The 23,820-nt window shown below is 29.0% G+C and overlaps 2 protein-coding genes across 5 annotated transcripts; both read left to right on the top strand.

The window, feature by feature from the left end:
* The first annotated feature begins 786 nt into the window (after positions 1-786).
* On the top strand, positions 787-6,613 carry LOC130666784 (glycine receptor subunit alpha-2). 3 transcript variants are annotated; one of them, XM_057468050.1, is made up of 9 exons: positions 787-1,445; positions 1,638-1,782; positions 1,858-1,940; positions 2,001-2,144; positions 2,219-2,301; positions 3,258-3,392; positions 3,461-3,561; positions 3,645-3,965; positions 5,403-6,613. In XM_057468050.1, exons 1-9 carry the CDS (start codon positions 1,348-1,350, stop codon positions 5,556-5,558), a joined length of 1,266 nt encoding a protein of 421 aa, XP_057324033.1. In that variant the 5' UTR covers positions 787-1,347; the 3' UTR covers positions 5,559-6,613. The 3 variants fall into 3 exon arrangements, with proteins under 3 accessions (XP_057324033.1, XP_057324031.1, XP_057324032.1); XM_057468048.1 differs by having other exon boundaries at positions 788-1,445; positions 5,370-6,613; XM_057468049.1 differs by having other exon boundaries at positions 790-1,436; positions 5,370-6,612.
* Positions 6,614-10,916: 4,303 nt separating this feature from the next.
* LOC130666369 (laminin subunit beta-1) lies at positions 10,917-22,788 on the top strand. 2 transcript variants are annotated; one of them, XM_057467304.1, is made up of 12 exons: positions 10,917-11,237; positions 12,719-12,842; positions 13,741-13,779; positions 13,929-14,018; positions 14,273-14,498; positions 14,750-16,133; positions 16,222-16,635; positions 17,730-17,925; positions 17,989-18,943; positions 19,021-20,104; positions 21,292-21,681; positions 21,763-22,788. In XM_057467304.1, the coding sequence occupies exons 2-12, from the start codon at positions 12,785-12,787 to the stop codon at positions 22,342-22,344; spliced, it is 5,418 nt and encodes a 1,805-aa protein (XP_057323287.1). In that variant the 5' UTR covers positions 10,917-11,237; positions 12,719-12,784; the 3' UTR covers positions 22,345-22,788. The 2 variants fall into 2 exon arrangements, with proteins under 2 accessions (XP_057323287.1, XP_057323288.1); XM_057467305.1 differs by lacking the exon at positions 13,929-14,018 and having other exon boundaries at positions 10,918-11,237.
* Positions 22,789-23,820: the final 1,032 nt, after the last annotated feature.

Raw genomic sequence — 23,820 nt, 5'->3', positions numbered from 1 at the left:
AATAAGTTTATAAAACTATTGGCAATAAATACAAAGTTATACGCTTTTTTTATTTTAAACTTAGGGACTAAAGCCAAAAGAGCGTATAAAAATATGTCCTCTTGGAATTAGTAACGCGATATGTACTATGTGATTAAAGATATTGAGTTGGATTTTAATTCAAAAAATTAACAAAATACAGTACTAACTTTTTTTTAAAAAACCTTAATTAGTTTTTGATAATTGCGAGTTATTAAAGTATTGCCATGAAACTTCTCGTATTTAAAAACTAGTTATACATGGAAAATAAAATTTTTCAATTAAAATTATGGTTTTTCAAATAACCTTTAGCTTTAGAATGAAGATTTTTTTAAATCAATTAACTTATAGACAATAAAAAAACAATTATTAATATGAAATAAAATAAAATACATTGTGATTTTTATTTTTATGACATTTATGACTCGAAGATTCAAAGTAATGTAAAAACAAAGTTTATAAATAAGTTAATTTATTGTGATATTTATATGTTTTTTTTTGGCTGATTTGAATTTGTTAATAAATTCACCCAATTTGCGTTTAATTTCAATAAAAATTTTTGAAATTTTCCTCAGGTCAATGTTAATATTATTTATTATACATAAGTATGACTAAATAATTGTCTATATATATGTACATGTCATATCTATTGTAGCATAGGATATGTAAAAAAATTTTTCAACTGTGCAGTGTAACTATAAACAAATAAAAAAAAAAATAATAAAATAGAAACAGGGAGAGATACTGCATTGAAGTAAATTGAGAAGTGGCCGAGGGTAAGATATTCCAGGGGGATTACACTAGAGATTTTTTTTTATTTGTATTTTCATCACACATTCTTACAGACAAAGGATATATAACATACATTTACAAGAGTTATCTAAAGACAAAGTGGTAACCGGGGTGAGAATATTTATTAACTCTAAATGATTGGTGGGGGGATAAAGTTAAATAAAAAAAAAATTGAAAAGAAAGGGTAGATACACTTTAAAGCTTTTCCGCCTCTTTTTCACCACCGTCACCACCCTTATAGCTCGTCAGTGCCTCCTCGGTAGCTCTTTAAATCTCCCACTACCAATTGTGCAACTTCTGCAAAATCTCTGCAAGAAGTTTCAGTCGTTGAATGTTTCTCCTCGCGACTAGTTACCAAAAGATAATAATTTTTAACAAACTCAAAGGAGAAAATTATTTTTATTATTGTTATTATTTTATTATTTGTGTGGATTTAAAAAATTATAAATGAGTTAATAAAGACAAATGTGTAAATAAATAAAATGTGTTTTATTTAAAAGTTATTAAAGATAAACATAATAAATAATACTTATAGTGATGATAAAATTTCTCGAGTGCGGTTCAGCCGCAAACATTCATCTTCTTATTTTTCTGCTCTTACTCACTGGGTTTCTCATCACCGATACGTACGCTCAGTAAGATCGCTTCTGTAGTAATGGCAGAATATTTTTGTTTTATTAATTATATAGTTAATGCAGCAGTTTATTAATTAATTAAATAAATTATTTATTTATTTCTTTATTATTAGACAGATAGTTATCAGGCGCAATTTATTCAATGTTTTTATAAATTATTAATTGGTTAATAGTTTACAAAATATATTGCAGGAAAAGTTTAGAATTTTATGATCTTCTACCAGAAGATCCAAAATTGTATGATAAAATGAGACCTCCTAAAAAAGATGGACAAGCTACTACTGTTTATTTTCATGTTACTGTTATGGGTTTAGATTCTATTGATGAAACTTCAATGGTAAATTTGTATTTTTTTTTTTTTAATTTGCGGTAATTATTGAAAATTTTTAAATCTCTTTATTTAATTTATTAGACATATGCTGCTGATATTTTTTTCGCTCAAACATGGAAAGATAATAGACTACGACTTCCTGAAAATATGACTTCTGAGTACAGGTATTCATTTATTATCTAAAAAAAAAAAAAATAAGTGATAATATAAAAATTTTTATAAAGATTATTAGAAGTTGATTGGCTAAAAAAAATGTGGAGACCGGATTCGTTTTTTAAAAATGCTAAATCGGTAACATTTCAAACTATGACAATACCCAATCACTATTTATGGCTTTATAAAGACAAAACGATTTTGTACATGGTCAAGTAAGATAATTTATTATTCTATTGCCGTTTAATTTTTTAAATTTAATAAATAATAATAAACATTTAATAATCAGGTTGACATTAAAATTATCATGTGCGATGAATTTTTTAATTTATCCTCATGATACTCAAGAATGTAAACTTCAAATGGAGAGTTGTAAGTAAACTAAACAATATTAAGGAGTGAGGGTAAAATGGGTTACCTAAAATCATTTATTTTGAAACTCAATTTATTAATTTTAAACAGTTTTAAGTACCAAATATTATTTTCAAATAATTCTTTTTGAAAGTACACAGAGTTAAATTTTTGATGAAATTGAACCTATCTAAAAACGGAAGAGTAATTATTCATCCAGGCCCAGTTTTCCCCATAATTAACGAGTCAAATTTACGAGATAATTTTCACCGTGTAGGGTAACAGTACCAAATATTGACCGAGCTCCAATAAATGACTGGGTGCTTAAAGACTTACAAATTTTTAAATTGTAGAATTTAAATCATGAAAAGTATGCAGTTACAAGTTATAAATTCTTCATGAATCGAATTCTATAATTTAAAAATTTTTAAGACTTTAGAAGAACCCAATCATTAATTGGAGTTCAGTCAAATTTGGTACTGTTACCCTATTTCATTTTGTTCGAAAATATTTCTTTTTCTTAATGGTAATTAAAAATTTATTTTATTTTTTAAAAAAAAAAAAGATTCAAATTTTTGAATTGCATAATTTTTTTGAGTATTTTCATTTTTATCCTCTATATTTATTCATTTAATTTTTGTAATAAATTTGGTACATTGGTACACAGAAAAAAATGATTTCTTGGGGAAAAAATCTTTACTTACCCTAAAAAATTTTTTGCATTATGAATTGAAAACTAAAATTTTTTTGAAGCAAGAAAAAATTTTTTGCACGACGGAATTTTTTCCAGTCCTATGAAAATTTTTGTCTTCATTCCGAAGTTAAAAAGTTTTCTTGAGCCAAGAAATTATTTTTTTTCTGTGTACTAGTGCAATAGTTAGTGGTGGATATTTAATCTGATGAAAAGAAAAAAAAATCAATAATTTTATAAAATGAGATTGAATAGATAATACGTAATTAACAAACTCGGTCAACAGTGTCGCACACAACGGATGAAATGATCTTCCAGTGGGATCCAGATGTACCCCTGGTTGTTGATGAGAACATTGAGCTGCCACAATTACAGCTTGTTAAGAACTATACTGCTGACTGCACTCAAGTTTACTCGACAGGTGCGTGCGTTAACTAAATGCTAATTAATCATTTTTTAAATTTCTATTTATAAATTTTATTCAATTAGGTAATTTTACATGCCTTGAAGTTATATTTGTATTGAAACGACGACTCGGTTACTATCTTTTTCATACATATGTACCAACATGTTTAATTGTTATTATGTCGGTGAGTCAATAATACTAATGAAACTTACATATATAAAATTATGTTTTTTTTTTTTTTTAAAAATAAATAAATAAATATTTTAGTGGGTATCGTTTTGGATAAAACCCGAAGCTGCACCAGCACGAGTAACTCTTGGTGTAACATCTCTTCTAACTTTATCAACGCAGCATGCTAAAAGTCAAGCATCTTTACCTCCTGTGTCGTATCTAAAAGCGGTGGATGCTTTTATGTCTGTATGTACGATATTCGTGTTCATGGCGCTTATGGAGTATTGTTTAGTAAATATTGTACTGGGTGATAATGATGCCCCTTCAGCACCAAAACCGCCGCCCCCGCCGCCGGCCACTACATCAACTAGTACTGGTGATTCGAAACTTGATAAAATATTTGATATTGCTTCTAAGGTAATGCTTGGATGAAAATTATTTTTATCGTAATATAACTTCTGTGCCTCGATGAAATTATTTATTTTTTATTTTATCTGACTTTATATATTTACCTTTAATAATTTTACCCATGAAAAAAATAAACTTTCAAAATAAGTGTTTGAAATTTTAACCCAGAACCTGGGTGTCAATACAGGGAATTTCAACATTCCAAACAATGAATTTTATAAAACGCGTCAATTAAGGAATTACTATTTAGAATGATAGTATTTACTGAAAACTTAATCATTATACTACTTGTCGTTTCTCAATTTATACAGTTCATTTTTTCCGTGCACTGTAAAAAATTACGAGTGAATTTGAAGTGGTTATGGATTTTACTTCAATCAAAATTCACTCTGTCACTCGAGTTACAGAGTTTAAAAAAAATCACGCCGCTTACAAAATACATAGGGAATTTTTTTTTCAGCGGCCTGATTTCGGAGTGATCTAAATTTAAATTCAATCCGCATCCACTCCGATTCGGACTTTTAATGTTAAAATAAACTTCCCTTTAAAGTGGATTTCACTCCGCAAATTTTTTACTTTACTTATAACTTTTATGTAATATAATGAAATTCAAAACTTTTTTAATACAGTAAATTATTAAAATTATATTTTGTAATAAATTGTCTAATTTCTTAAGTTTATAAACACTAAATTGACATAATTCATGATTTAATATTTAAATTGTATAAATTTTGGTTTCTTTAACAGCTAGTTTTTTTTTAGTAATTAATTTTAAAAAAAATATTTTATTAGTTTACTCAAAATATTTTATTAGTTACTCAAATTTTGGGTAATATTTAATAAAAATCTAAATAATTAATTATTGTCAAAAAGCCTAAAAAATTTACAGAAATTAATTTTTTATGATGAATAATTTTATAAAAATTTGAGAAAAAAAAATATATTTGATTCATTGCCGGAAAAAAGTTTTTTATATCTAATTTTTAAAAATTAGATCTACATTGATCTTTATAGATTTTTTTAAAAATTACTATTTAAATAATTTGCTCTTTTTAATTTGTGCCGCCATTAATTAAAACCATTAAATTTTTTTAGTTTTATAAAATCCGAGATTTAGATTTCTGTAAATAAAATTTTTTTTTCTCCAATCGTACTTACTTCAGTTTAATAAACCCACAATTAAATATTTAAATGAATTAAATCAAACCTGAGTTAACAATTTTCTTGTACAAAATATAAACAAATATTTAATTTTGATGTATTTTAACGTGTAGATAAAATTAAAAGGTAAATGTTTTAATAAAAATGATAATAATTCAATAATAATAATAATAATTGAGTTGATTCATCGAGGCATAGAAGATATTTAACAATAAACCCTCAAGTTCAAAAGTTGTGATTGCTGTCACACAGGATAACGCAATGTTATTATCGGGTCGGTCACAGAAGTCTGCAAATTTAACACCACCTCCAGGTCTTACGCCTGCTCAAAGAGCAAGACTACGAGCCTTAAACATTGATCGGGTTTCACGAGTATTTTTTCCATTCCTCTTTGCTCTACTTAACGTCACTTACTGGATAATGTTCGCTAAATACATCTAGATGAACAGGCGAGAATACACAACACAACCAAATATGTTAACACATATTTTATTACTCCATATATATATTATTAAAATATATGTCTTCAACGGTCTCGCCGCTGCCGTCCGAAGTCTTTTATAAATAAAATTGTTAAAAAAATATATAAATTATTTAATTTTTAAAGGCTACTTCGCTACTCTAAAGTAGATGTCACTACTAGTAGCGCGCCTCTCACAAGTGCTCGGCATAATGTCAGCTTTAATACAAACGGTAAAAAATTATAAGATGATAATTGTCATCGGTAAATTATTTTGTCAATCTTTAATTATCAAAGTATCATAAAAAAAAAAAAAAAAAATTTGCCATACAATTCTCACCATGTTAAAAATTTCTAACAGCTTAGTTATGTACATACGAAATATACACAGACAAAAACGATTTCTTGGCGAAAGAAATTTTCACTCACTTCAGAAAAATTTTCGTGGAGCGCAAAAAAAGTTTTTGTGTCAAGAATTTTTTTCTAGTTCTATATGAAAATTTTTATCTTCAATTTCTTGCACCAAGAAATTAATTTTTTCTGTGTATAAAATAAGTAAACGTGCACACTATAGACGCAAATGTTGTAATACGTTTACTTAATAAATTTTCGGGTACATTTAAAAGATATATAGACTTTGTGATTACCAAATCACAGGTCACGGAAGTGGAAGTGAATCTTTTAACATTCCAAGATTCAGTTCTTAGATTTATTGTCCAAATAAAATTATTTTATTTTACTAATTAAAAAAATATCATTTATTAGACCTGTTAATAATAAATTATAAGAAATTAATCGCTAATATTTGTTAAATAATGTTTAAAAGATAAATATATACATATAAATATAAATAACGTGATACTATAATATTCGGCTTAATTGACTGCTGAATAGTTTTATAGACTTTTTTTAATTAATTCTTATTTATTTTATTTATTTATTAATGTATTTATCAATAAATATAAATCCTTAACATTATTTATATTCATTCGCATATAAGATTAATTAGCTTTTGCTTACACGAATAAATTCATTATAATAATTAAATATTTAATAATTCCTTGTTTGTTTATATTATTTAGTCATTTTTTAATAATTAATTTTAAACGCTATTATAAATATTTAAAATTTAATTAGGAAATAAATAAATCATAATTAAATTAACAGACTCTTAAATTAAAATTGATTAATGTAAAATAATTATTTAAAAAATAAATATATCTATATAAATATTTATGTGCTTTGTGTATTATTGTATTGTGGTATATATATATATATATATATATATATAATTTTTTTTTTAAATGTGATTGTGACCATTTCTACGGTGATGGTAACTCATGGTAAAAAAATAGTTGAGTACAGTTTAAGTATAGCTGCTGTATCATAGCCTTAGTGATTAAAAAAAAATAAAATATGTAAAAAAGTTGACCCCGTGGGCCAGCTCCAAAACTTCCCGCTGTTTTCGATCTCTTTAAGCTCCTATATTCGTAAATATAGGTCATCAGACGAACTAGGGTCTAACGGGGTTTTAATTAAAACCCTTTCTCAGCCTAACTAGCCTGAAAACGAACACATGTAGGCGTTGCTGGACTGAAATAGGGTTTAATTTCAATGGCGTTCTCTATCTTCTAAAACCCATTTCACCCTGACGTTCAGACTAAAAACTGTACTAGGTTGAAACAGAGGTTAAGTTAAAAAAAATTTCGACACGGGTTGGGCTCGAAAACATTGTTGTTATCAATATATGTTCGGGCTTTTTGAGCTAAACAATACCTTCAAATACATTGGTATTTTCGAACCCTTCGAGCTCGAAAAAAGCGGCATTTCGTATTAATTTCCGAGAAATTTAAAATATCCCATACGAAAAAATATATATCCAGGAATATATGCCGGCAAAATAGCATGCATACGGCAATACTAAAGATGTAAGCCGGATATATACTATTTTGCCGGGATATATATTTTTTCGTGCGGGATGTAATCAACAATGATTGTTTTTTCAAGTTTTGCTCGCGATTATACTTGATAAATGAAATTTTTTTGAACAGGAATTTGTAGAAATAATTGATGGGAAGAATTAGGTGAACGTTTAATGAAACCAGCAATTAAATATATGAAACATCCGGAGAAAACGTCAGAAATAGTAATTTTTCACAAATTGTAAAACTTTTACAAAATTCTTGCGACAATGATTTTTCTTGAAGGAATGAACCGCTTTGGATGGTTGAGATATATCATTCGATGCGGCTTATAAAGTTTTAAAGCTGATTAGATTTGGGAATCAATCCATCGAGTACATTACAAGTTATTGAAAAAAAACATTTTTGATAAAATTTTATTTTTGGAATATCTTCGAATATACTGTACCAATTATGTTCGATTTCTCACAAATTGTTGGAATTAATAAGCCGCTTCAAGTGCTACTTAAAAAAGCCAAAGCAGTTCATTTATTCAAAAGTTACAGAATATTTACGTACACACGTACGTTCAAATCATTTTGAAATTAGTTAAAATAGCTTTCTAGAACCTCAAAACGTCAAGATCTGTTAGAAATTCGATTTTCGAAAATCGGACCGGAACCAATAATTTCTCATTTTTGAAAATTTTCAATTTTCTTAGCGGGAAGTTAAAAACAAAAAATTAGTTAAGATGAATAAGAATGATATTAGTTTTTTAGTGCATGTAAAAGACAAGGAAAAAGGAGGCAATGGCATTTTATATATTATTATCATAACCGGAGAGAGATAGTACTAGATAACAACCCACACTTCTCTTCCTTCCTCTTTCTGCACGTTAACTATTATTTTTAAATTTACGTTTTTGTTTTTTATTAAATAAATTTTATGTATTATTTAGTACTAAATATGTATTGAGAGATTATTTAATTTATTAAATAAAAAATTAATATTAATTAAAAACAAAAAATTTGTTTTAAAAGTTTATATATAAGTGTATATGTCTTTATGTTGTTTTTTTTTTTCGCTAATCAAATTTTATAACAATTTTTTTTATCGAAAGATTGTGACGTAATTTAAAAACTCAGTGATTAGGTTTATTTATTATTTAAAATTGTAATTTATTTTTATTGCATTATTTTAAAGCAGTTTATCACGAAATATATATTTCTATAAATAGTTCATAGATAATAATAAAAAAAATTATTCAATATTTAATATTTAAAAAAAAAATTAATGTTATAAATTAAATAATATTCACTAATTCAATTTAATTTACAGCGTGTCCGTAATATAAAACTTCGAAGATGATCCAAAAGAATTCTATTATAAATAAAAATTAAACATATAACTAATTATTATAAAAATTGTAAGGAAAAGATGATAAATTTTTTTTAGACCCAAATTATCCCAATTTCAGAATTTTTTTTTTTTTTAACTATAGATAAAAAAAAAATTGTTTTACTCAAATTACGTCGATTATCAAATTAAAGTTTATAATCGATAGATTTCTTTAATAGATTTTTATTTATTTAATTAATTAAAAAAAATTATTAAATATTTAATTAAGTGCCCGATTTTTGAAAGCCAAAATAAATTTAAAAAAATTTAAGTTTTGAATGTAAACAAAATATATTCAAAATTTTAAACTAAGTATCTAAAAAAATATTAATTAATTAAATCCAATTAATAATTTAATACTTAATGTTTTTAAATAAAAAGTTAACTTCATAATAATACAAAGTGAATTTTTTTTTAATTTCAATCATCAAATAAGGTATTTGTTATAAATAAAAATATAAATTTAACTTTCGTAGAAAATAAAAAAAAAATTATACCGTATATTAAAAACAATAACATTAAAAAAATCAAAATAATATAAAAGACATAATAAGTAAAAATAAAATGCAAGTGTGCTGCACGTGTTAAACATCACCTACCGCATTTTATAACGGGTGTCTTTTAAAATACTCCATTTCCGTAAACTCCAAAATAAACCTTTCCCAACGTAAATTAAAAAATATCAATTATAATACCGATAATTATTTTTCTACTTTGATAAATTAAATACAATAAATTAAATAAAATCTATTCCAGTTCCATTATATATATGTATATAGTGTAAGTTAAAAATATCATTGAACACCCTTTTAGATTTACTTATATCACAACTTATACACACGAGTAGCCTTGCAAGATCCTTATTCGGTCAGTATTGTCAGTAAGTTTAGCTTCAGGCTATTTTATATTAAATGCCAATGACCGTAATTTATTTTTTTATTTATTAATAACATTAAAATTATTTATTTAAATAATTAAATAATTTAAATTTACGTAAATAAAAGTTATAAAAATATATTTATGTTATTAAAAAAATAAAACGCAAAACTGTGATGAGCATTAAAGATTTAAGTGCCGACAGGAAATTAACGTGCGTTGACGCCCACGTTCTTCAAGAAGACCAACAATTATGAGTACATTTACGCAATAGTATATATATGTATAAAGCTAAATAATTTATTTGGTCAAACATTTTCATTAACTTCTTTTTTTTATCAAATAAATATGAGAATCTGGTTTTAAAATTTAAGTTAAATTTTTTTATACGAATTTTTAACTTCAAAATGTAATATGAGTTTGTTAGTATAAGGGCACCCTAAAAAACTTTTTTAAAATCTTGAATGTAAGGGAGAAGAGTGTAACAGAGTAGAGAAGTAGAGAGAGTAAGGTCGAAGGTTTTAAAGATTTAAAACTCATGAAAAACATCTGGTTTCCCAGCCAAGACACTGAGACACTCTTTACTTCTCTGTTCTACGATACGACATTTTATGGTCTACACGATACGACGTTTACTTACATATAAATATATACATACATATATATCTTAAAGGAGTATAGAGTCTCATAATAAACTAAACAGGCCAACGTCCTATGGTATGTCATAAAATATATATAAAGACATGGGTAATTTTATTATAATAACTAAATATTTGATAAAAATTTTTAAAATTAATTTGAAAATTACAAACAATAAATAGAAGTCAATTTTTGAAAAATTTGAACCGTAAAAAAAATAAATATTGGCATTGAATAACAAATTTACTCCAATTGAAATTTATGTAAAAAATTAATTAGTAATTAATTAGTAGTTAAAAATAAGTATAATATTTAAAATATGTGTAGTTCAGTATTGGACTGAGTGTACAGTTCTAAGAGATTTAATCCCTCCCACTGTGTCGGCGTTTACCCCGTGATCCCCCGCAATGTGACTAACTTTTGTCAACTCTCTCTAGCACCCACTCATGCAATGGAGTTGATCTTCCTCAGCAGCATTTGCTCTCAAGTTAGACTATGCCTTTGAGAGTTGAGTGAAGGCGCACATACAGCGTGTGTACTGTGTAGTGTGTGCTGAGAGTGCTGCAGCCGATAGCTGCTTTGGAGCGACGGCGTGAGTCGCGTCTACCTAAATAATAATTACTCTGTTTCGTTTATTCATTTAAAATAATTATTATTTTATGTATTTTTATTTTTGTGTTCAATTAAATTATTAATTTTACTAGTACTTTTTAAATTATTTATTTATTAACTAATTTCTCAGTGGTAATTTTAAATTGGTGTTCACATTATATAGCTTACGGAAATAACGTAAACAAGTATTGTGAGGATCTAGATCAATTTACAGGACTAACAAGTCTCGATAAGGTGGATAATTCATTTTAATATTTATATTATTTTTATATATTTTAGTAATACAGATTTGTCGTCTCTTAATTACGTTTATTTTTAAACTACATTTTTTTTTATACTACACTCTGTACTTTATATATACATATAAGAATAATAATAATAATGTGTAAAAGAAAGACAGAGAAAGCAAGAGATGGCAAAGAATTTTAAAGTTAAAAAAATAGTCAGCTAATTAAATATAAAACTTTATCTGAATAGGGGTACCGTTTTTGACCAGTTTTGGACACGAAAAATTTAAATAAAATAATTTGTAAAAGACACAATGACAATTACTTTATACAGTACTTTAGACAATAATTCAAAACGATAAACTATAAAAAAAATATTTAAAAAAAATGCACTTATAGTTTTTTTAATTTTCGACATGTGCATATTTTTAGTTTTCTATTTTTTGTAATTTATTTGTTGAAAAACGAATCCGGAAATTGTTGATTGTCTGTTAATTTTAGGATCATGATTTTCAAAACGTGTTCAAAGATACTTTTATCCCACTATTAAAGTGGAAATTTTATTTTATACTTTTTGATTAATTAAAAAAAGTATTAAAAGTCAAAAAATGGAGAAGCGGCAACAAATGGTACCTCGACCCTATTTAAATAATATTTAAAAAATTTTAAAATACTAATTGAATGATCCTGAAGCTAACAGGCAATTAAAAATTTTTGGATTTTTTTTTACAACAAATCTATGACAAAAAAAAAAAAAAACTAAAAATATGCACATGTAGGAAATTCAAAAAACTATCGATGCAATTTTTTTAAATATTTTTTTTTTCATAATTTATGGGTTTTAAAAAAATCAAAAAATTATTAGATGTCGGCTAACCAGTATCATATAATTTAAAATATTATTTATAATTTTTTAATTTGAAAATTTTAATAAGAGCACATTATATTAATCATACGGTCACTTTCACGTGCGGTTATATATTTTTTAATTCATTGATAACTTCTTGTATTACTTAATATCCTCGGGCTATTTAATCTCGCCTTTGATTCACAGCTCAATCATTCAACAATTATTATCATTATTAATTTTTCAATAATTATTACAATAATATATTATAAATAAATTTATGTTTTGAGTAAAGTACCCGATTGCCAGCCTTCAATTAGTATCCAGCTTCCCTCAATTTATATCTTTTATTAATAAAATTATTTTAACACAGATAATTACTTATTAGAGAGGGGGTGGGGGATCGACTACTTGTCTTTGGTTGCAAATTAATTATTCTCATTATGATATTTTATTAAATATAAGATAGAGAATCAAAATGAATTATAGAAAATATACGAACTTTGTTTTTTAATTTTTGCGGCATACAAATGAATAAAAAATAATTATTTACTAAAATTATTGGAGCTACTGCTGACTGATAGTTTACTTTGTTCACTTAATTAACTAATTTATCATAATTAATAATGATTTTTTTTTAGATTTAAAAAGCAGACATGTTAGACCGTTTAAATTGAACGGAAGCGTACAGTATCGATTCTTCAATAATGAAAATGAATACGATACGATTTACCGCAGCTTTGCTGCTTTTTGTCTTCACAATCGGTAAGAAATAAATTATTTAAAAAGTTATATTTTATGAGTATGAATGTAGCAGACATCAGACAAATTTAAAATTATTAATAAAGCACGTAAACAATTAATAAAATAAAATTAAAAAAAATACGCATTTAAAAAATTTTGAAATTGATAAGTGCGTTTTTTAAAAATATTATTTTTTCAAGTATTTACCCTATTTATTAATAATTTTAAATTTGTCTGATATCTGCTACATTCACACTCGTAATATTTTATTTTATTTAATATAGTAGTTTAATTTAAAATATTTAAAAATAAATTTCTGATAATTTTTACAAGATCTTTAAAAAAAAAAAAAAAAAAAAAACATGTGGCACACTAAGAAACGATATAAAACAGTTTACTTTCTATTCGTTACCCTCGTTAACAAAAAATTTTTTTTATCCGTCAACGATTAGATACGACGACCCTTTGACCCCTCGTTTCCGTTGGACCCCAGTTTTATTTCAATCCCTAAAAATCAAGTGGTCCATCAAATATTTACACATACTGATAAATTTTTATTCAATTATATTATTTATAAATTATTTTCTTTAACTTACTCTTAAACTTAATCACTAAAAATAATTATTATTAGTTGATAATTACCAAAAATATTAAATCAAATTAAATAATTTAACTTATTTAATACAATGTTGCATTCAATTCTCAATAAAAAAAAAATAATTATATTACATTTGATTAGACTTCAGTATCAACTGTTCAAAGAATCATCACCAACATCCGTTTATATTTCTGATAATTAATAAGATTAAAATTATAGAGGAAATTCAATTTTTTTTTTTTTTTTTAATTATCACTTTGTCGTAAAATTTTTTTTTCTTTTTTATAATTAAAGTATTTAATGTTCATATATTTCTTACAGACTCTGTTCATGGGCAATATAACAGGACTTCAGCAAGAGGTAATTAACTTTTAAATTTTTTAATGATTTATTTTATATTAATAATTAATTAATTAGTAAGTAAACAAGCAAAAAAAGACTGTGTACATTCGTGGTTTGTAATAAGGGATAAATATTAAAATAATAAATAAAAAGGGAATAAAATGAAGGTGTTATAGGATCAGTACAACGTGGAGACATTTCATCATCAGATGGATTAACTTATCATGGGCCCATGAGAATAATCGCAAGGCCTAGAGGTAGCTTTGTTCAAAAATGAACAATAAAACCAACAAAAACAAAAAAATAATAATAATATATGCACACAAATATTAATTTGAACCCTTGGTTACGGTGTAGTTTTTTAAATGTGCACGGAACTAATAGCACAATTTTCCCAGTTAAAAATTTAATTTACCATATATTTTTAATAAATATGTAGATACGGAGTGGGGTGAACCTGTTAATTATAATTGTTTATATATATATAATAATTATTTATAAATTGATTTAGGCCCATTTGCAAAGAGGCGGCATCCTTGTGAGCAGAGTTCCTGCTATCCGGCGACAGGAAATCTACTGATCGGAAGAAAAGACCGATTATCTGCGTCATCAACTTGTGGTCTCCATGGTCCAGAGAGATATTGTATAGTGTCTCATTTGAAAGACAGAAAAAAATGTTTTTTTTGTGATGCTTCAAATCCTAAACAACAGCACAATATTACAAATATTGTTGGCGGGTAAATATATAAATTAATTTTATTTTTTTACATGTATTCTGCAGAAAAAAAAGATTTTTTAGCGCAAGAATTTTTTTCTCGCCTCAATAAATTTTTTCTTACACCAAGAAAATTTTTTCTTGCCTTAAGAAATGTTTTCTATTCAATTTATAATTAATGCAAAAAATTTCTTGGGACAAGTAAAAGATTTTCGCGCCAAGAATGATTTTTTTTCTTGTGTATGATTTAATTTAATTACATTTAATTTTTAGTGCATCACGTCGCCTTTGGTGGCAAGCAGAAAATGGAATAGAAAATGTAACAATATCATTTGATTTAGAAGCTGAGTTTCATTTTACTCATTTGATAATACGTTTTCAAACGTTTAGACCAGCAGCAATGTTGATTGAACGTTCACATGACTTTGGAAAAACATGGCAAGTGTACAGATATTTTGCACATAATTGTGAACAATCGTTTCCTGGTGTTCCAACACACCAACCAGAAAAATTAACAGACGTGATATGTGAATCACGTTACTCATTTGTCGCGCCGTCATCAGGCGGTGAAATAATATTCCGTGTGCTACCTCCTAATCTGCAAGCTGTTATTGATAACCCGTATTCAAAAGAAGTACAGAATTTAATGAAAATGACAAACTTGCGTATTAATTTTACACGTTTGCATACTCTTGGTGATGATTTACTGGATGACAGACCGGAGATTAGGGAGAAGTATTATTATGCTGTGCAAGACATGGTAATTCGTGGTTCTTGTTCATGTTATGGTCATGCTTCCGCCTGTCTTGAATTACCAGGAATTGCAAACGAGGATGAAATGGTACACGGACGTTGTGAATGTACTCATCACACAAAAGGATTAAATTGTGAAACGTGTGAAGATCTTTACAATGATGGGCCATGGAAGCCAGCTGTCGGTAAACAAACAAATGCATGCCGTCGTTGTAATTGTAATAATCACGCGCAATCTTGTCACTTTGACGAGGCAGTTTATGAAAAATCAGGACGTATATCTGGTGGAGTTTGTGATGACTGTCAGCACAACACACGTGGACAAAACTGCGAGCAATGTAAACCATTCTTTTATCATGACACTACTAGAAATATTACTGATTCAGAAGCATGTCAGCCTTGTGACTGTGATCCCGGTGGTTCTTTGGATGACGGGATCTGTGATCCTAGAACGGACGTTTTGACTGGCGAGGAATCCGGTCGGTGTCACTGTAAGCTGAATATTGAGGGCCGTAGATGTGACAGATGTAAAAATGGTTTCTGGAACTTTGATCCTGAAAACCCGGACGGTTGTCAAGCGTGTACTTGTAATACTTTGGGTACGATTGATAACCAGGGATGCAATCAAGTAACTGGAGAGTGTACATGTAAACGATACGTCACTGCGCGTGATTGTAATCAATGTTTACCAGAGTACTGGGGACTTTCTGATGATCATGATGGTTGCAAACCCTGTGATTGTGATCCTGGTGGTTCTTATGAATCAACTTGTGATGTTGTCACTGGTCAATGTCGCTGCAGACCACATATTGGTGGTAGAACGTGTAACCAGCCTGAACAGAGTTACTATACAGGATCATTGGATTTCTTGATTTATGAAGGAGAATTGGCAGGAGCCACTGATGTAATTATTCATTATTTTCAAAAATTGTAATGTGTATTATTTTATTTATTGAAATGTTAATTTATAAATATTCTTTATCATTTTTTAGAACTGCCAGGTAGTAATCAGGGAACCGTATAGAGATGGAAGAGACAATACGTGGACTGGTACTGGTTTTATGAAGGCGCTGGAAGGCTCAACATTGAACTTCACTATTGATGATATCAGAAAATCAATGTGGTACGACATTGTGATACGTTATGAACCAATCCATCCAGGTATATGGCAAGATGTAGAAATTCTTATTGAGCGCGATGGCCCACCGGATCCTGATGGCTCTTGCGCTAACTGGAGACCGGAAGACGACAGACTTTGGATTGAATTACGCGATAATTCACGTAGTGCAGTAGCAAGTCCTGCTGTTTGCTTGGAAGCTGAAAAAGTTTATAAAATATTATTGACCTTCCGTAGATTCGATCCTCAAGGTGAACCTATTCCTGGTGCAGCAATTCTTATTGACTCGGTAATTTAAAATTTATAAAATTTAGTATCGTTCAAAAAGTCTCCGCTTGAATTTGTGCATTTTCACGGTTTAAAATTTTTTATATGATAATTAGTTCGATATTTGACTAATTCTACGTCAGAAAAAAAGAAAACAGAAAAAATTACAGTTTCAAATAAGAATTTAAGGATTTTACTAAAAGTTTACTCAAAAATACATTTCAAGTTCACTAAAATTATTATTTGAAACTGTAATTCCTACAGAATTTTGTAAAATGTATCCTGTTTTCAATTAGCAGCACCACGTTACTACCCAAGTAGCACACTTGCCATTGTGACATCTATAAGATATCAGTTTTTAGGCTGTTTTTTGACTTATCTAAGGCACCAACATGTTGACAAAACGATCAGAAATTTGTGTCACCGAAAAAATGCCTACTGAAAAGACTTAACACAAGTAACGACAAAAAGTAAATTACAAATAGTGGTAAAATAAGTCATCTAAATGACTTTTTAATTGACATAAGACAGGAAAAACAACACAAATTTTCTCTGTCTCCGGAACCAACATTTGCATGTCTTATTTATACCAAAAAAGGTGACTTTAAGACAAAAAAAATATTTATCTTATACTTTTAAAAGAGATCGTAAAGTTGTCTGTGTGTTACTTGGGTATACGAATCTGTAATATTTTTTCCATATAACAATTTTTTTCAATTCTTAAGTAAGTCTGCTAAGTAGGTCAATTTTGATCCTTGAGCAGACCTTGAGCAAGCCATGCACAACTATTTTCAAATATAGTCTTCCTCCAGAATTGAGTTATAATCTGACACGAATTTATTGTGTAAAGCTTGCACTAGGCTTGCAATTTAAATCTGGTCACGAGTATCTGTAACAAGACACGTACGTAAAAAAGACACTAGCACCTATCGATCTTGAGAGCAGACTTGCTTAAAAATTTAAAAAAATTGTTATATATGAATGAGCTTTAATTATATTAAAAAATTAAAATATGCTAATAAGCAAATAATTCGATAAAGAGTTTAATATAAAAGATATTAAATAAATTTACTAATTTTTTTTTTTATCAAGTAATTATTTTATTTGTTTGTTTAGATTGTTTTAAGACCTAGAATCGATGAAGTACCTTTCTTCAGTGGTTCAGGTGTCGGTGAATTACGTAAACAAGAGTACGAACGTTATCGTTGCAATGAAATGTTTAATGATGTTAATTCTGGTAATCGCGATGAAAATGATATTTGTGCAAAGTATCACAGTAGTATTGGATTCTGGGTATTCGATGGAGCTCATGGTAATTTTATAAATAAAAAATTACTTTTAAAATTATTAAACTAATAAATTATTGTATTTTTAGCTTGTGAATGTAATCCAACGGGATCACACAGTTTGCTGTGTCAAAATTACGGTGGAGTTTGTCCATGTAAAACAAATGTAGTAGGAAGACGTTGTGATCGATGTGCACCAGGAACTTACGGTTTCGGACCTAACGGATGTACGCCATGTGACTGTGACGCAGTAGGAGCGCTAGATAATTTCTGTGACGTCGATACAGGACGTTGTAAATGTCGACCAAACACGTACGGAAAAACTTGCGGTCAATGTGATCCAGGGTTCTGGAATTTCCCTCACTGTCAACGCTGTGAGTGCAACGGACACGCAGACAATTGTGACTCACGTACTGGTGCCTGCATTAATTGCCGCGATTACACAACAGGACATACTTGCGATCGTTGTATCGAAACTTTCTATGGAGATCCACGTATTGGTGTTGATATTCCTTGCCGTGCTTGTCCTTGTCCAGGAACAATTGATTCCGGTCACTCATATGCAGAAAGCTGTTCTTTAGATCCAGTAACTCACGACGTTATTTGCGAGTGTTTCGACGGCTACGTCGGAGCAAGATGTGAAAGTTGCGCTGAAAATTATTTCGGTGATCCAGAAGAACCAACAGGCAGTTGTACTGCTTGTGATTGTAGCAACAATACCGACATATCACGACCAGGAAATTGTGACCCACACACCGGACGTTGTCTTCAATGTCTCTATGATACTGACGGGCCAAATTGTCAGTACTGTAAGCCCGGTTTCTTTGGAAATGCATTAGAAAAAGATTGTAGGGACTGTATGTGTGATGTACTGGGTACTGATCATGCTGCTGGACCTTGTGACCATCGTACTGGACAGTGTCCTTGCTTGCCCCATGTCATTGGCAAACTTTGCGACAGTTGTGAAGAAAACCACTGGCGTATTGCAAGCGGTCAGGGCTGTGATGCATGTGAATGTGATGCTGTCGGAAGTGTTTCTGACAAGTAATTATTATTGTTATTATTATTTTAAATAATTATATGTATTCATTTATTTATTTATTTGTTAATTTTTATTTTAGATGCAATCCCTTCGATGGTACTTGTGAGTGTCGGCCAGGTTTTGGTGGACGTCGTTGCAATGAATGCCAAGCAAACTACTGGGGAAATCCAAACATTCAGTGTCAGCCATGCGACTGTGATGACATTGGATCAGCAAGTCCTCAGTGTAACCGTGAAACTGGTCATTGTGTATGTCACAAAGGTATAGGAGGTGAGAAATGTGATCAGTGTGATCGTAGTTACATTGGTACTGCACCCAATTGCAGTCCCTGCGGGGAATGTTTCGATAACTGGGACTTGATACTCAGTGGGCTGAGAAATACCACCAGTTCAGTGATAGACGAAGCATCGAGGATACAAAAAGTTGGAACAACTGGAGTTTACAGTCAACAATTTGATGCAATGATTGATTCACTTGACCAAGTGCGATCGTTGATTGATAAAACTACTGTAAGGTCACAGGATCTTGATGAGTTGGAAGATTTGGCTAATGAATTGGCAAGTAATATTTCATCGTCAACAAAAGCACTTGAAGATGTTGAAAATCAGCTGGAGAATGTCAGTCAGCGGGTTAATTTGGGCGACGTTGCATTAAAAAAACTAAAAAATAGAACAAATAATTTACATCAGGGCGCGGCTTTGTTGAAAGAAGAAGCGATGAGACTGCAAGAAGCTAATGTTCAGGGCGCGCTGAATGTCACGCAGCAGATGGCTGAGCAATCGCGACAGGCTGAAAAAATGGCCAATGAGACGACGAGTGTTCTTGCCGATGCTGAGAGGTACAGAAAAAATACTGAAAGTCTTTTAGCAAAGAATCGTGCTACCGTTGACGACGCTCAGGATCGCAGTCAGGATTCAGTCGATAAATTGAACGAAAAATTGACCAATCTAGAGAATGATATTCCGGGATTGAATCTTGGTATGTGCGGTGATAATGTCACTGAGTGTAGCAACGTCTGCGGTGGTGCTGGCTGCGGATTTTGTGGAGGTATTTCGTGCGATGCTGGCGCTGTCAGCAAAGCTAATCAAGCTCTTGATGTTGCTAAGAAACAAGCTGATAAAATTAAAACTCATAGAGATTCTGCCGAACAACTTCTACGCAAGGTAAAATAATAATTTCATAAGGACTGTATCCTAGCAACAAAATAACATTAAAAAGGCATAAGGGCATATACAAATTTTCTTTATCTAAAAGTTTAAAAATGAAAAAATACAAATCCGAATAATTTTATACACCCTTACGATTCCCGGTACCTATTCTGAGAACTATAAGGGCGTATGAAAAAATTTTTTTTTGTAATTAATTAACTTATTTTTCTCATTATTAATTTTTTTTTTATTTGCCTTTATGGTTCCGGGGATAAGTATCAGGAACTATAAGGCCGTACAAAAAAAATTTTTCTCTGATAATTAATATATGTTTTATTTAAAAGTATTAAAATTTAAAAACGGTTTATGCACCCTTCTGGTTCCTGGTACTTATCCATAGAACCATAAGGGCAAAAATTTTAAATTCATTTTTTATTTTAAATATTTTTAGATGAAAAATACAATTAGCAAAAAAAATTCTATACGCCCTTATGATTTTCGGGATAAGTATCGGGAACCATAAGGGCGCATGAAAAAATTCAAAATTTGTATTTTTAGATTTTTAGATGAAAAATATAATTAGCAAAAAAAATCTACACGTCCTTATGGTTTCCGAGATAAGTACCAGGAACCATAAGGGCGCATAATTTTTTTTTTATTTGGATACTTTTGAATGATAAAGACATCGATTATCAGAGAAAAATATTTTTGTACGCCCTTATGGTTCCTGATACCTATTCCTAGAACCATAAAGACATAAAAAAAAATTCAAAATTTGTATTTTTTGATTTGTATATTTTTCAATGAAAAATACAATCAGAAAAAAAAATCTATAGGCCCTTATGGTTTCCGGGATAAGTACCAGGAACCATAAGGGCGCATAATTTTTTTTGATTTTGATACTTTTCAGTAAAAAATATATCAATTGTCAGAGAAAAATTTTTTTTGTCCTTATGGTTTCTGGTACCTATTCCTAGAACCATAAGGGCGTATAAATAAATTCAAAATTTGTATTTTTTTTTATACCTATAAATGGAAAGTAAAATTATCCAACAAGAAAATTTTTCACGTTCTTATAATTCCTGAATGCCAAAAGAGCATATAAATATTTATCCTTATATATGCTCTTATGTCACCTGGCACGCGATTTAAATTTATAATTTTATTTTATAAAATAATGAATTTACTATTTATTTAAATAGATGATGGACATTAAACAAGATGCAGTAACAGCAAGATCAAATGCCCAAGATGGATTTAATTATGCATATGACGCAAGAAATAAATCAGATGAATTAGCTAAAAATTTAACAGATATGAATGAACAAATATGGTCGATGTTGAATGATGAACAGCCGACACCAGTTATGGTTAGAGATTTAGCCGAAGACGTATTGAGCAAAAATATACATTTGAGACCAGATGAAATTGAAAGTTTGGCTGCTGATATTAATAAAGTCATAGGATCATTGAGTGATTCTGATAAAATATTGAGCGATACTGCCGCTGATTTAAGAATGGCACAGGACTTAGAAGAACGAGCTAATCGTGCTAAAGAATTGGCGCTTGAGAAACAAACCCAAGCTGGCAAGGTATTTAATTTGTTTTTAAATATAAGTTAATTAAAGAGTTGACTAATTAATTAATTAATTAATTAAATTTTCTGTACTTAGGTTGTATCTTTGTTAGGAGAGACGCAAAAAGCACAACATGACGCAGCTTCAGCGATTGAAAAAGCTGAAACAGATATCGCTTTATCGGAAAAAGATCTTAAGGCTGTAGCTGAAGTAACAGCAGAAGCGAGACAAAAAGCTGGTAATACTACAGCAGCTGTTGAAGCACTTGAGGCCCGACTGAAACATTTACAGACACAATCTGTTAAAAATGACTTTGTTTTAAATCAAGAAGTGCGTAAAGAGTTAAGTAAATTAGCTGAAGATGCAAGATTAGTTAAAGATAAAACAGAAAAACTGGGTATGGACTACAAGAATGCTGGAGACTCGTTAACATACCGCGTTACTAAAAGTAAAGGAGACATTCAACGTGCAAAGAGATTATTGCAGCGAGCTTCTGAACTTACAGCTGATACAACAACGAAATTCAAAGATCTTGATGGCATGGAAAGTGTCTATAGAGATAACGATAGACTTCTTGGTGACCTGATGGCTGAAGTCGACTCACTTAATAGCGAAATGGTGCGGCAATTAGCTGAAATAGAACAAAAAGCCCAGAGTTATCGGCAATGCTCGACTTAAATTTAATGAAATATATATTTTTAAATTTAATTAATGATTTAAGACACTCGATGCATGTGCCATACACTCAGTGTCATTTATTATTATTGATAAAAAACAATTCATTAAGCATTTAACGCGTTAGCGCGTCTGTAAATACATTTTATAGAATTAATCGAGTTTTAAAAATCATTTTTTAATAATCTTTTTTTTTAATGTCATTAATATTAATATTATTATCATTATTATTATTATATTTTATTTTATATTATAGAATCAAGAAGATTTTTCTTGATGATGACGAAATTAAAAAAAATTTACTTAATTATTAATAAATAAAAAAGATTTAAATATTGAATAATGAATGTACTTTTAAAAAATATTTAAGATTTAAATAAACCAGTTTTTGTAGCTGGTCAGAACCAAAATATTTGATATTTTGTTACGATTTATACGCTGATAAATAAAAATATTAAATAAATTTATTATTTTATTGAACTAAAACCTAGTGTATAAAAATTTTAATATTTAATAATTAATCTATAGTATTAAAAGAATGAAGATAATATTGTCGAAATTATATCGCTATCCGGGGAAAAATAATTTAGATCTAATGAGACCAACATCGATGTCAGCAGATTTATTTAAATCTATTTAGATTAAATAAATCTTAAACCTAAAGTTTTTTTTTTATCTTAAAATCGAAATTAAAAATTTTTACGATTTTATACCCGTGTAAAAAAATTGTTTAAAAAAGTGTTGACTATTCTAAACTTCGAATTAAACAATTTACTTGATATAGTAAAAACCCCTATGACCGCTCACTTTTCATTGGAGTGAGATTAAATTACTCAATATAAATTAATAATTAATATGAAAAACCAGATTTTTTTTTACAGTTATTTTTTGTACTTTTAAGTATTATTTAATTAATGTAACGGGACCTAAGTCCACCTCCGCCGACCGGAGGCCGATTCCTCACCCTTTTGGGCATACTCGCGCTGCGAAGTCCTTTCTTTTCGACCATAATATTATAAAAGCGAAACATTGAGAAAGCTCAATATTGGCGGATATTATAACCATAGGATCAGAGGTCCTTTGCGTGTGGGTGCCGAAACAATCGCCACGAGTCCGTGTCCATCAAATCTTAGCATTCGGTTTTCCCTTATGCCGGTTTGAATGGATTTGCCTATAGTACCAATTTCATGTATTGGTCGACGTACCACAGTTGGTCGAGAAAGGACGTGGTTTCTTCCCCTGCCTTCCTGATAAGACACCCAGTTTTAAGTATTAGAATGAAATTTTAGTTTGAAGAATAATGTTGATAATTCATTATTATTAATTTTTTAAATAAGGTCCTTGAGTGTACCCATAGTTGCTCACTAAAAGTTGTCAACACATGGCCCCATAGTAGCTCAAAAAAATATCAATTAAACTATGATAAGTTTATTGATTTGGAAAATAATTTATAAATTATATTACTTTATTCTTTCATAA

The sequence above is a fragment of the Microplitis mediator genome, chromosome 4 (genome assembly GCF_029852145.1).
Source record: "Microplitis mediator isolate UGA2020A chromosome 4, iyMicMedi2.1, whole genome shotgun sequence".
Classification (NCBI taxonomy): domain Eukaryota; kingdom Metazoa; phylum Arthropoda; class Insecta; order Hymenoptera; family Braconidae; genus Microplitis; species Microplitis mediator.
This window is presented reverse-complemented; position numbering and strand designations above follow the sequence as displayed.